Source organism: Sebastes fasciatus, chromosome 1 (genome assembly GCF_043250625.1).
Source record: "Sebastes fasciatus isolate fSebFas1 chromosome 1, fSebFas1.pri, whole genome shotgun sequence".
In the NCBI taxonomy this organism is placed as follows: Eukaryota; Metazoa; Chordata; class Actinopteri; order Perciformes; family Sebastidae; genus Sebastes; species Sebastes fasciatus.
This window is the reverse complement of record NC_133795.1, coordinates 28,023,417-28,037,909: the sequence shown is the minus strand read 5'-3', so window position 1 is coordinate 28,037,909 and position 14,493 is coordinate 28,023,417. Positions and strand designations below refer to the sequence as shown.

Genomic DNA, 14,493 nt, shown 5'->3' with positions numbered 1-14,493 from the left:
AGTCACGTGATGTCACGGCCCGGAGTTCAAGATGGCGACTGAGCCGATCTGGAGGCTTCACTGTTAGCTATCATCACAACATGGACAATAACACGGACTACTGGACGCTTTACCGCTAACAGCGAGGGTTGTGTCACTTAACATGAGATGCACATTTGGCAAGCTTTCGATCACGATGAAGATAGAGTAGTTTGTGAACAATACAACACCTGGAGAATATTGAAGATTAATAATAAAGCTGTCCATGGTCATCATCAGTAACTCATCTTAGAGAGAGAGGGGATCGATATGGCGCTGAGAGAGTTAAAAGTGTGTCTCCTGGGGGTAAGTCAGTATTGATTTTTATTTATCTGAACACGTATGAACTGTGCATCTGACTGTACCTGTGTGGCATTAAATGATCCATACTGATCCATCAGGCTATTCACCAGGTGTGTTTAGTTAAATGTGTTGATACCTGTGATCAAGTGGGTGACAGTGCACACATTATATTACTGCTACTGTTTAAAATGATCTATCTATCCATGTCTAAACTGTATAAAACAATATACACCCATATTTTTGCTATACCAGCATCCCATTAATACATTCCTGAAATAACATCACATCTCCTCCTCTCCATCATCTACTGGCTGAAACAGTCATTTAGTTGATCAATAGAAAATTAATTAAAAGTGTGTCTCCTGGGGGTAAGTCAGTATTGATTTTTATTTATCTGAACACGTATGAACTGTACATCTGACTGTACCTGTGTGGCATTATACTGCTCAGCCATCAGGCTATACACCAGGTGTGTTTACATGAGTTATGTGCATCTGACTGTACCTGTGTGGCATTAAATGATCCATACTGATCCATCAGGCTATTCACTAGGTGTGTTTAGTTAAATGTGTTGATACCTGTGATGACAGTGCACACATTATATTACTGCTACTGTTTAAAATGATCTATCTATCCATGTCTAAACTGTATAAAACAACATACACCCATATTTTTGCTATACCAACATCCCATTAATACATTCCTGAAATAACATCACATCTCCTCCTCTCCATCATCTACTAGCTGAAACAGTCATTTTAGCTGATCAATAGAAAATTAATCAGCAACCATATCGATTAATCTTATTGCCAAACATTTTCTGTTCCAGCTTGTCAAATGTGAGGACTTGCTGATTTATATAATTTGGGCTGTTTGTCAGACAGAACAAGGCATTTGAAGATGCCACCTTGGACAACTGGGTATTTTTCACTAGTATTGACATTTTAGAGACTAAATAATTAATTAAAAAAATGACTGATAATGAAAATAACCATTGGTTGCAGACCTAATCCTTATATAGCTTTCTTAAATAACATTTCAGGTCTTTGCTGTCCTCAATATTTCAAAAATAATTCACAGGGACAACATGTATGGATACAGACAACAGCAGGCATCATTTTCTTTACCAACATCCCTTTAATGTATTCCTGAAGTAACTTCCCATCTGTTCTTCTCCATCATCTGGTTATAAGATCTAAATAGAGCTGAAAGTGGCCTGATTATTTTTTAAAAATGACAGATGAAAATAATCATGAGTTGCAACCTCTAATCCTTATATAACTTTCCTAAATAACATAACTGTTTTTTGCTGCAGTCTCTATTTACAAATCAGTCACTAGAACAGCATCATCCTTGTCTACTCCATATAACAACAGCATAACATATAATTGTCTCTACCAATATCTTATTAATACATTCCTGAAGTAACATTATTACACATCCTCTTATTCCTCAACTAATAACGTTTCAAAAAACAATGTAAGCTTAACTACGTCTGTCCTGTTTAACTGTCACAAAGTTACCGGCCTATATGAGGGGAGCAGGAAGGAAGAAGATGCCATGAAAAAAAAAAGCAATAATGTTTAGGCATGTTGCCAGACAATGTGTTTTCTATAGTTGTGATTATACTTCTAGTAATTGTTTCCGACCATGTTTAGTAAGCATCTTCTTTGTTTTGTCTCTTCAGGACACCGGCGTTGGAAAGTCAAGTATTGTTTGGAGATTTGTGGAGGACAGTTTTGACCCAAACATCAACCCAACAATTGGGTGAGTTCCTGTTGTCTCCCCCTCCAGAAGTCATGTTTATTCTGTGTTTCATTGGTTTGTGTTTAGGGTTCATGGAGGACATCATTATATAATCAGTTCATTTCTGTCTCTTTATGGATTAATCAATTCCAGTTAGAGCTGAAAGCATTTGAACATTAATCAGCGATCATTTTAATAATAGCAAAAATGACAAAAGTTTTCACACATGGGGAGTTTTAGGTTTTGGACTGTTAGGCCGACAAAACAAGAAATTTGAATACGTCATGTTGGGTTTGGATCAGTCAGAAACAATAACTGATAAAGAACAGATTGCAGAAGAGTTTGCAAATTATTATGAAACTTTGTACAGAAATGAAGTGAATGAATTAAGTAACCTGAAACTGCCAAGAATTCTTCAGGAAAAAAAACATGTTACATTGACAAAAGCAATTACTGTAGAAGAAATCAAACAACAAATACATGGAATGAAAGCAGGACATTTCCTGGAGATGACGGATTTACAAACAAACTCTATAAAAAATATAGAAGTGAAATAACTCCTTTTACTATTAAAAGCATACCATTATGCATTAGATAGAGGAAAATGGGCTCAGACAATCCTCTATAATAACTCTTATCTATAAAGAAGGGAAGGATGTCACAAAGTGTACCTTGTAAAGGCCCATATCGCTGCTTAACACAGACTATAAAATAATATCAGCAATATTAGCCAGTAGATTAAAAGTCATAATTACAGATATAATCGACACAGATCCGTGTGGCTTTAATCCAGGAAGGCTTCTGGCAGATAATAATTTTAACTGATTATGCCCAAAAGCAAAATGAAGACCTTTTGTTAATAACATTAGACGCAGAGCAGGCCTTTGATATAATGAGCTGGCCTTTTATGTTTAAGATCTTTAATAGTTTTGACTTAGACAAGAAATTTAGCTTATGGTTACAAGCTATTTACAGTAATCCAATGTCCAGTGTAAAAACAAACGGTACACTGTCAAGAAGATTTACAATACAAAGAGGAACCAGGCAGGGAGATCCTCTCTCCCCCTCTTATTTGCTATATGTATTGAAATGTTATTTAGACAAAACTAAGAAATAAAGGAATGCAGTTAGGAAAACAAACACATAAATTGGCACTTTACGTGGGCGATATAATAATGTATCTTACATCACCAGTGCTTAAATCAATATTGGGCTTTGGGAAACTGTGATGGGTATTTGCTTTATTTATTTATTTATTTACTATTTTCTGACATTCATTAAACCAAACAATGAATTGATTAATTAAAAAAATAATTGGCAGATTATTCAGAATGAAAACAATTGTTAGTTGCCGCTCTAATTCCAATTCAATTAAAATTAATTTTATTTATTTAGCAATTAAAACGTAATATTTGCTGGTTTCATCTTCACAATGTTTCATGACATCATGAATAAAATACTTTGTGTTTTTGTGGCTGTGGGTCAACTCAAGTAAGCGATTTTAAGACGTTGCTTTGTCAACTTGTGACATTTGTCATAATTTTTGACAGTTTTCAGACAATATGATCAGTCAGTACAAGAGACTGACCAATCTATATCGTCATTGCCAATATTACTGATCAATTTTTGCTAATCCCAGATATACCTGTGTCAGCATATGTTGGCCGATAATTAACCAGAAATTGCAGTACAGAAATGCCACATATGTTTGAGGTATAAACACTCGATACTAGATGGGGATATTGTTTTCAGCCTCAATAGTACAGTATCGGTCAGACTCTAATTGATACAAACTGTAAAGTAAGTCCTATTGAATGATTTACATTTGGGACGTTATTGTTTACTGAAGCTGTTAGATAATTTAAGATGTGTTAACCAACTGATGATCTAAATGAAGATTTGTGTTTTTCATGTTGTCTCAGACTGTTGAAAAGGAGTTGGGATGAAACCTGTCAGCTTCATTTGCAGTTCTATTATTTGTCTATAATTTGTAAAACAGCTAAATCAAATTAATGTTTTTGTAATGTGACATATAGCATCAATCATGAAGCCATTTCTCTTCACCAGGGCATCCTTCATGACCAAGACCGTGCAATACCAAAACGAGCTGCACAAGTTTCTGATCTGGGACACGGCAGGACAGGAGCGGGTCAGTAATATCCACTGAGGTTTTGGCCTCAGCTTTCTTTTTAAAAATGGATTGGTGGATAAAGTAAACCTGAGCAAGATTCCCAGGATGTGTTTTAGATTAGCACTAGCCAAACCACAGCAGCACACAGTTTTGCTATTGTAATCGATCAGTTTGACTTGGCTTATTCAAAAATCGACTCATTCCTCCCATGTGGGTTTTAAAGGAAATGAGAAAGCTACCTACGTGTGTGCAACGTATCACTCCCTGGGACTAGTGAATAGTGCAGTTATTCATTTCTTCTGATAGGGGGCAACATTTACCTTCCTATAGGTAGAGTTCTGCCTGCTAACCAATAACCTACTTCTTTCTTTAGGAGCCCCCTTTTAAAATGACACGTGTGGTGTAATGAATTTGTATGCTTTAGATCAGTGAGTGGCGTCTGTTAGGTTTATTAGAAACATCAGCACACGTGTCATAATTTGTCCCTGCTGTCCCCTTTAATTTTTGTCCTGCCTCTCCCTTCCCTCTCACTCCTTCTTCCTCATTGTATTCGTACATTTAGAGACACAAAGAAAGGAGTGCCATTGCTCTTCTATTGTGTTTTTGTTATTATCTTGCATACATGTCTGAAACTTGTTTGTCAGCAACTATCATGTCCAGATGCACTTTAGATCTGCCCTCCTGTGTGTGTCTACAGCAGCAATATTTGAAACGCCTCATCACCCACACAAAGTTTAAGACTGAAACCACTTATTGATGATATGTGATGTAAGGAACAGGACAGGCTTGAGTACAATTTCAGCATTTAAGCCTGTCCAAACGTCCCAGACAGTAATAGCGTAAGGAACTACTTTCTCTTCTGACTCACACGCTGCATCCCTCAATTCTCTGCATTAACTCTCCACATCACTTCCCCCTTTTTCTGTGCATGCCCTTCTCTTTTTCTCATGCACAATCCCCTGCTGTTGTAGCGTCTTGTCCCCGCTGCTGCCCTCTCCAGAGAGGTGAGATAAGATGCTGTTTGGCTTTTATCCTCCTTTTTCCCCCCGGGGCCTCGGCTTCTTCACGGCCTTGAGGGGACATCAATGCAGCCTTGTTTAAGATAAAACAAGTGGATGAAACCCAAAACGCTTTCAGCCCACTGGCGTGTGCTGCCACTGTGTCTTATCTGAGAGTCGCTCCAACTCCACATCCGAGCGTCCTCCTTTTTTCCCCCCTTTTTGTTTTCTCCTGTGGAATCTTTCTTTTTCATTTCTTTCCTTGGCAACAATCTATTTTTCTGTGATTCCTTTTGTGTTCTTTTCCGTTTTCTCCACCTTTTTTCATCCCCACAAATTCCACTTTTTCACTCCCATGTGGCCTCTAGGCTTCCCAAGGGGTTCACATCTGTGTGCGAAAAAGTAGCAGCATTCCTTTTGTAGGTTTTGAATGTGTGTGTGTGTGTGTTTTCATACAAAGCTGCTGTGGTATTTTGAAGCCTTTCGTGGCTTGTTTTGTAACTTCTGTGGAGCTTTGGCCTATCAACGTCTGTTGAGTTGAGAACACAAAGCCAGCCAATGCACATGGAAGGAAAGACCGGGGCAAAGCTATATGATTTCCACAATCCATATCTCGAGACCAGATGAGGCCTCACGTGTACATCTGAGCCCAGCTGTCAGCGGCCTGTCGAGTCCCCCCCCCTCTGACTGCTCCCTCTAACAGAAACAAGCGAAGGGAACCTAGCATTCAACAGGAATAAGAGGGTTTATTTCATTATGCACCCAGCTCGTGGTTTCAGCAATTAATCAGCACTCGCCAGGCATCACTGGGGCTGTTTACTGGGCTGCTGTGTGGCCAGACGTCTGGCCTCGCTGTGATTGCTCTTTGGGTTAAGGCAGAGATAGACCACACAGGACTGGTGGTGGTGCAGCCCGAAACTAGCCAATGAAACAGACATCACTCTCCTCAGTGCCTCTGCCAAATATCCCAAGTTGGATTCCCGTTGGTGGACTTGGGGCCAGTAACAACTATAATTATGTGGAATGTGTGCTTTCCTGAGGTAACAGTGTCACTCCAAGATGGATAGTTTATTCCATCGCATTGTAAAGGAAAATGAAATTGGCGGGAAGGCAGGGTCATTCCAAGTGAAGGTCTTTTTCAGACAAGGGTTGTTTCTTTTAAAATAAATATCATTAGTTAATACATGACACATGGTTTTATTAGTGTGTTAAAAGCCCCAGTCCAACACAGTATATTGCAAGAAGGCATGAAATGAGGTTAGAAACGTTTTTAAACGTTCATATTTTGAAATATACTGCAGGTTTGTTTTGCTAACAAATATTTTGATACAGTTCCAACTTCAAAATCCTGTAGAGGCCATGGCTAGCATTGCATATTTTAACAGAATTGAGATCAAGAGCTAATAGTCCATATTTGTTACATCATTAAAACAGTAAGTGAATGGATTTATACTCCACTTTTGTGATATGGTGCCCTCAGACAAGAGCTTATTTTTTCTTTATAAATTCAACGGTTATCTGATTATCACAGTGTTTTGGAAGGAGGTATAATATAACAGATAAAACCCAAAAGTGATTGGGGTCGGAGCTGCGCTGACCTTTGTGGGCGCAGTTGATTGCTGTTGCCCACTGCTTGAACTGAAAGACTGACGAAAAAACAGACAAAAATGATTGCCATGCCAGTGGCTTTGTGAGACTGTACGTTAGTGTTAACATTTGATAATTAGCACTAAACAGAAAGTACAGCTGAGACTAATGGGAATGCTTTGCAGGTATTTGGTCATAAGTCAAAGTATTGGAGAAACAAAAAAAAACAATGGTGGCACTAGATGAAAAGTCAGGGGATCACCAAAGTTGTTATAATTCATCCTGAAGGGGACATGAATGTCTGTACCAAATTTCATGTCAATCCATCCAATAGTTAATGAGATATTTCACTAAAAAGCATAAATGTGGAACTCGTGGTGGAGCTAGAGGGAAAGCCGGAGGATCATCCTCTGGGCACAGTGAATTTACCACATTTCTTGGCAATCTATCCAATAGTTGTTGAGATATTTCAGTCTGGACCAAAGTGGTGGAGCAACCGACAGACATGCTCCTAGCACGGGTAGATACAAAAGGTTTTATGACAGATATTATGACAGCAGGCTAATTGTTGAAGCCAGGTTTTGATAAGCATTGGAAAGTATTTTACCAGAATAATACCAAAACTTGGCAAAAAAGAAGAACCCCCAGCCTCTCAGGCAGTTATGGATTCAGAAATGCACATGTTGTTTTGGTTATGCAGCGCTTTGTGATGTATTAAGATCAAATGTATAGTTTTCCATAAATATCAAAAGGCTAACAGCGTTTGACACATTCTGCCCATCTCTCTGTTGATGGCTCCCACATGTGTGAGGTCTTGGTGGAAAGACTTGCCATACTTCCATTTTAAGTAAAGCCACTTGGCTTACAGAACACTTGGCCTCTGGTTTAGTAAAATGGTACTTGTGTCTTTTTTGCTCATTTGTATACTCTGTTTTGAGTTTGTCACAGTCAGTGTTATTGAGTCTAATGAAACTCACAGTGATGTAATCACCAGTGCCTATGTAATGGATTAGCCATAGTCTATGAAAAGCCAAGACACTGTTTCTTGATCCTATGTGGTGTGGAAATTGTACAATTGTACTGCAGTGATATTTCGAGTGCCCTTTTCATATCCATAAATGAAAAATTAGAAGGAAATCTAGTTTAACAGTCTGCAAAGATGAGTCTTGTCTCAGATTTAAAGAATTTGAATTCTTTGTCTGAACCGATCATCATGTTCAGTTTCACATGGTTTCAATATGCAGATTACACAATCTAGTTCAGGCGGAGATGGAGGTCGTTCAGAGGCTTTAGACATGCCAGCCTCCTCCCTGTTCAACTCATCTGTTCATTACTCATCGTTGCTTACTTTTTCTGTCTTCTCATAGTTTCGTGCTCTGGCACCAATGTACTACAGAGGGTCAGCGGCGGCCATCATTGTTTATGACATCACGAAAGAGGTATTATTTACGTTTTCTCCTCAACCACTAATCCACAAAGTACTTGCTGTGTAGTTTCATTGTTTTGTTCCATGTCTTTCCTTAATTTTGTAATTAATATGTGTATTAAAGGTTGACATTTTGGGAAATGTGTTTGAGTTCTCACTGAGAGTTAGATGAGAAGATCGATACCACTCTCATGTCTGCACAGTGAATACGAAGCTACAGCCAGCAGCTGTTAGCTTAGCTTAGCATAAAGACTGGAAATGGGGGGGAAAGAGCTAACCTGGCTCTGTCTTAAACTAATAAAATCTGCATTCCTGTAGCTCTAAAGCGTACTAATTAACACTTTATATCTTGTTTGTTTAATCCGTATAAAAGACGTGTAAAAACAATAGTTGACCCTTTTAAGGAGGTTACACACCGGACTATTTCTTGGCTGGGAGCAACTGGCATGCAACCAGCGGAGACTCCAGGAAGTTACTGACCCCCTGTGAAACTGAAAATGTACGTTTTTAAACATAAAAGATATAATGTGTTCATTTATGAGCTTTAGGATTTTGTTACCTTTAGTCTGCTGGCTCCAGCTTACCATGAAGACATGAAAGGGTGGTGTCTATCTTCTGATCCAGCTCTCGGCAAGAAACCAAATAATTACATTTCCAAAAATGTCATACTAATCCTTTAAACCTTCCTGGGAGATACTATGTGCTTGTGTTGGTTCATTCAGTTTAACATGTTGTTTATCATCAGGAATCCTTCCAAACACTGAAGAACTGGGTGAAGGAGCTGCGCCAGCATGGTCCTCCTAATATAGTGGTCGCCATCGCTGGCAACAAATGTGACCTGTCAGATTCCAGGTGAGCAGTATGAGGATTTCTTCTCATTTACAGCTTGAGAGTGATGATGGGATTTCAGATGGAAACAATCTTGTAAGGAAATACTATGACCTGTTTTAACATCTGATGTTTGGCTTAGAAAAACCATTGGAATTTACTGTGTGTGGAGCCGTAGTGGATTCTGCTACTGATTGTTAATCTTTGTTAATCTGTGTAAGTGGTCTGTGATGAAATATAAGGTGATCAGACTCTAGTTGGAAAATTGTTGTTATGTATTGTGGACTGAATAATCTTTCATATTTATATCTTTGAGGAGTAATTTGAAGGTATTATTTAAAATAGAAAAATCTCCCAGACTCATATACACATATGCTTTTGGAAATATCATCCATGAAATTAGGAAATCTTTGACATAATAGCTGTGGAATTACATCTTGATGGTTATCAAGAATGCATGAAATTGGAGAATCCGTTTGCATATTGCAACATAATCATTTTGAAATACCTCTTGTATTTACAGGGAGGTGCCAGAGAAGGATGCCAAGGACTACGCGGACTCCATCCATGCCATCTTTGTAGAAACCAGTGCCAAGAATGCCATTAACATCAACGAGGTGTTTATAGAGATAAGTGAGTGTGTTTCCTGAGCACTTGGTGCCGTTGTACATCCCCAGGTTCTCGTTGCGCTGTGACAAATTAAGCGTTGTACAACATTAAGATAATTATCTTGTCGCCCTTTATGTTTCAAGCAGGTAGACTGTGTTTTGAACAGTATTGCCTATTAGAGGTATAGTTTCTAAATAGTTCAAGAGTTTAATCATTCTTTTCTGTGTTTGTATCAGACTTCTGACAGCGATGAGCTAGTTTGGAAAAAGCTAGAGATAATGCCAAAGCAGAATCCGTTTAATCATGTCGAGATCTTGATCTTTGAAGCACACATTTGCAGAGACGAAGGGTTGTGGGAGCGGTTGATCCAGTTCTGAGAGGCAGCTGATAAACATAAAAGAGACTTACTCACTAGCTATGGCCCAATTCCATACTACATAATAATTCTAAGCAGGTTTTGAGTACGTGGTGTGCTCATACGGGAAAAGTAGAGAGGTTAAGCATGCATACATCTTTTTTACATACTAAAAACTTGATTGACCAATGCTGCATGTATAGTATAATTCCCAGCTGCGACAGCGACGCTGGTATTGTTTTCACCTTGTGAGTCTGTGTGTGAGTTATCATGGCAAAAATAGATACGTTTTACACAAACGTGTGTGTGTCTCATCACAGGTAAGCGCATCCCTGTCGCCGACGCAGCAGGAGGAACTTCAGGAAAAGCTTTCAAACTGGGACGCCAGGCCACAGAGTCTCGCAGAATGTGCTGCTGATGATGCCGGTGATTCCCACATGACTGGTGACCTGACCTTTGCTTACCCTCTGTGTCCCCGGCCTGCTTCAGATTATAGCCACCACACGCCATCAGCCACCCAGCCGTCACTGATACCGGGACGCAGCAATGCCACGCGGATGACAATAGCAAATGCCATTTTGCGGCACTGAACAACAAAAAAAATATCATCATATATCGTCTGAAAATTGCCGGCAGGAGAAATACTTCAAGTTTACTGAGCATTGATAAAAATGCCTGCATTAAAACATTGATGTGTAAGTGAAAGACCCCCATACATATAATTCTACTGGCTTCCAACATGGACATCAACCTCTGTTAGGTGTATTATAGCCCCGGATACAAATTCATGAATTCAGAAATCATTTGTACTTGTAAATTTGTAAAAATCGACTATCTTTCAACTAAAACATGGACTGAAAATGGTTCAATTTCACCAAATTATTTTAATAGCACTGAAGTTATTGCCTTTTGTTTTTTGGGAGATCTCTGACCCAAACGCGCTCAACTTTGTGAAGGATCCATCTATACAGTTAACATGCGTAATCTTTAATTTATCATAAGAGTTTGATGAAAGATGTTATGGTAGTCATCGGGGTTTGTACTAATCTTTAATCTCAATTTTGGCTTTTTCGTGGGATATTTAGAGGAATGTTGGTGATTCATAGTCAAGCAAGATGGATTGTGCACGCTAAATATCATATATATTTAGCGTATTATATAATATATAATATTATACATATCATATTTTATTGTGTGATTGATGCTTTCATCAAAATGTTTTCAAGGCAAAATGCCAAGTGGGTGTTTTGATGTAAATTGCGATCACACGGTAAAAAATGCAGAAATGAAAGGTGTAGGAGTCTACTTCCTTTACATTAAAGGAATAGTTTGAATAGTTTTTTGTGTTCTTGCATGGGGTAAGATGATAATATCGATCGATAAATCGATATTGAATATCTGTACGGTAAATACGAAGCTCATGCAGGCGAAGGTAAATCTGCCTCAAACTGACTAATTAACATATTATATCTGACAGAGGCAGGTATTTCCTGTTTCCAGGTTTTATGCTAAGCTAAGCTAATGAGCTGCTGACTGTTGCCATTTAATAGACAGATATGAGAATGGTATCGGTATTCTCGTCAAACTCTCTGCCAGAAAGCTAATAGGCGTATTCCCCAAAAACTATTCCTTTAATTGTGAACTTTGTTGTTCTTCTCTCTTTGGCTTGTACGGATATTTTGATTGTCAATTGCGCCCCTGAAAATGATTGTAATTGTAAAAATGTTGTAAAATCTCATCTAGGTGATGAGCACAACTGCGCAGTCCACATATGAAAATGATGCTTTAATCAGGGCTGAATATGCTGACTCTCTTCAAGTTTATTATTATATGTTATTACACGGCTTTGTTGAATACTCTATTCTGATTGGTAAATCATGGCGTTCTACGATCTGTTATTTCTTTATAACAGACCGTTGCTATGGACGCAGTTCTGAACTGGGACTCTGGCGGACCGTTTTTGTGTCAAATTATTGATTTCTTAAGTAAGTAGCCCTGTAATAAGCGGGATAATGTACAGCAAGCAGGTCATTGTTGTGAAATAAACCCCTTCAGGGTCAGGGTTTATTTCACAACAATGACTGGCTCACTGTACATTATCCCTTACGTAACAGTTTCAGCTGCTCACCTGTGCTACACACTTCCACTTGTAATTACTGAAAAGGTATTAACTGAATCCTGCGTATGACGTTTTCTGTAGTGCACACAGTATAGTTCTTTCACACTACTCCTTTAGCTCTATTTCTCTCTAATCTTATTTTAACTGGCGAGCCTGCCTGTTCTCAATCCTTTGCTGCTACTTCACAACAGTTGTACAGATTTTTGTGAGGTCTTGCCAAATCTGTAATTGTCCCATAAACATTTTTCATCTTTCTTTTTTTTTGCACATAATCAGCGGCGGCTCGCGCATGCAATGTTGTTTTACTACCTGGCCTGCGATGAAAACAGGGAGATCTGGAAACTAAGACCTCGTTCAGAGGAAACTTGGAGGTTATAGGTGCAGAATCTGACGTGGCGCTGTGCCGACATGCTGACCCCTTAACGAACCTTAGTCTACATTCTGCTCTGAATTACTGTATGCGCTTTGTTCCAAGGTCTGCCTTCTGATTTTCCTTTCTCCCAACTTGTTTTGCCTCATTCCTCTAAATTCCAAAGCACTTATTGGAGGTCCGGCTTTTATTTAGTTTCAAACAAATGTGGTACACTATACAACAGCTTTCACAGAACTTTATCATCCCCTCTTACATTCATTACTACTCTGTCGTCCTTAATGCTGTGCTACAGTAGTTTCATTTTCCTCTTATTGGGCTAATTGAGCTTCAGTTGAGTCCTTCAGACTTATTAATTCTGTGTAATTCCATGCTTGTCTGTATCTCTTGAGCCCTTTTAGCCCCAAAACCTCTTTTCAGTTGCCAAAAAATACAAATGTGGGCTTAATTAGACTGCAATTCCACATTTATAAATTGGGATTTTGGTGCTCTTCTGTCAGCGCAAGCCACGTTATTTGCCTTTAGGAATTTTAAATGGAGCTGTTATTGATGAGTTGTGTGTGAGGCAGTGCTGCCTATTTCTTCAGGATTTTTATGGAGTGCAATAGTTGTTATTATGACAAAGGTAAAAATGTGACCTAATCCAAGACAACAGTTACATGGTGATGATGTTCACACAGCAGAGCACACACTCGTGCAAAAATGTGATCTCATTCCAGTCTCAAACAGATGATATTTGACCTCATTTTATGCTGATTTGATGACAGTTTTTCAAATGAGCAGTGTGATGGGGCCGACCAAATCCCTTGAAAACCCAGAGTGGCATTCAAGGTCAAAACTTAAACTTAAAGGGAATAACTCTGGTATTTGAAAGCTGCTCTTTGACTAACTGTTTGCATTAATTGGCCATTATTACTATCGCTCACTTGATGAAACCTTGTAACAGTGTCCGACTTCTTAAGGTCCCTCAATGTTATTTTGAGGTTTGACTGTTGGCTCAGTTCTTAATGCTATGAAGAACATGGTGCCAAATGTCAATGCCATTTTACTACACCATGCATTAATTAACCTTTTTTTTATTGTCAGCGTAATATAATGATGTAAAGTGCTAATCACATAAACGCTTAAAATATTTGATGTTCGATCATGACATGTTTTCCCCTTATTTGGAAACAGGAGGCATGGACAGAAAGTGTGTGCTGTTTTGCATTGAAAAATACAAATAGTCTTGGGCTGGCCCTGGGAATGTGATTAATCTATATTATGTATATTTTTCAGTGTAAATATATACCATCAAATTGCACATAAATCAATATTCTATTTTAAGCCAGTTGTGATCACAGTAGACTTGTACACGGTTTGCAGTAATTCCATCAGCATTGTAGTTACCATATTTAGCTTTTTACTATGTTTCATATCGATTGTAACAAAATGCCTGAAAACACTTGTTTGCAGTGTATTTACAAATGTGTAAAAAGGGAATTGTCAATTTGTTTACTAATAAAAGATTGACAAAAATATCTTGAGTGAGTGTGTATATGTCCTAAAAGTGTCTCACTTCCTTCTGTTCAGCCCGAGAGAGATGTCAGCATTAAGTTGCTCCTTGGGGATACAGTGACAATGTTGTTAGTGATTGGTTGTGTTGTTCAGTTGGCAGACAGCCGCCTGGCTATATATATAAAAATGACACTTGAGATGCGTGTTTGAATGGCAGAGGGCTTTTCACTGCACTTTGAATAGTGCTGAGAGCGCAGACCTCTTAATTTGACAACCTCCCAATCCCCCACTAAGCCCCACTATCTTTATAAAGCATGTTTGCTTGAGGCATGAAAAATATGACTGTAAACTATTACACTTGTAACAATTAAGGGCTCATCAGGTGTAAATATTATAATCAATCATTACATGACAGTGTGAGAATAACATGGGAGCTTGTGTAAACGAAGAGAAAAGAATGAAAGTTAGCTTGACAGGTGAAAAATAAATTGATTTATGAAATTAAT

At 38.5% G+C, this 14,493-nt stretch overlaps 1 protein-coding gene across 1 annotated transcript; it reads left to right on the top strand.

Moving 5' to 3' along the window:
- The first annotated feature begins 20 nt into the window (after positions 1–20).
- rab22a (RAB22A, member RAS oncogene family) lies at positions 21–14,008 on the top strand. Its single transcript, XM_074641386.1, has 7 exons — positions 21–324; positions 2,009–2,088; positions 4,135–4,216; positions 8,151–8,222; positions 8,955–9,061; positions 9,561–9,670; positions 10,322–14,008. Exons 1-7 carry the CDS (start codon positions 289–291, stop codon positions 10,417–10,419), a joined length of 585 nt encoding a protein of 194 aa, XP_074497487.1. The 5' UTR covers positions 21–288; the 3' UTR covers positions 10,420–14,008.
- The last annotated feature ends 485 nt before the right edge of the window (positions 14,009–14,493 follow it).

What these genes read in the sequence shown, in the direction of transcription:
- rab22a (XM_074641386.1), top strand. Translation starts at nt 289, where the DNA reads ATGGCGCTGAGAGAGTTAAAAGTGTGTCTCCTGGGG. An exon ending in TAAAAGTGTGTCTCCTGGGG is followed by an intron (nt 325 to 2,008) that starts GTAAGTCAGTAT and finishes TTGTCTCTTCAG; the next exon opens with GACACCGGCGTTGGAAAGTC. An exon ending in CGAGGTGTTTATAGAGATAA is followed by an intron (nt 9,671 to 10,321) that starts GTGAGTGTGTTT and finishes GTCTCATCACAG; the next exon opens with GTAAGCGCATCCCTGTCGCC.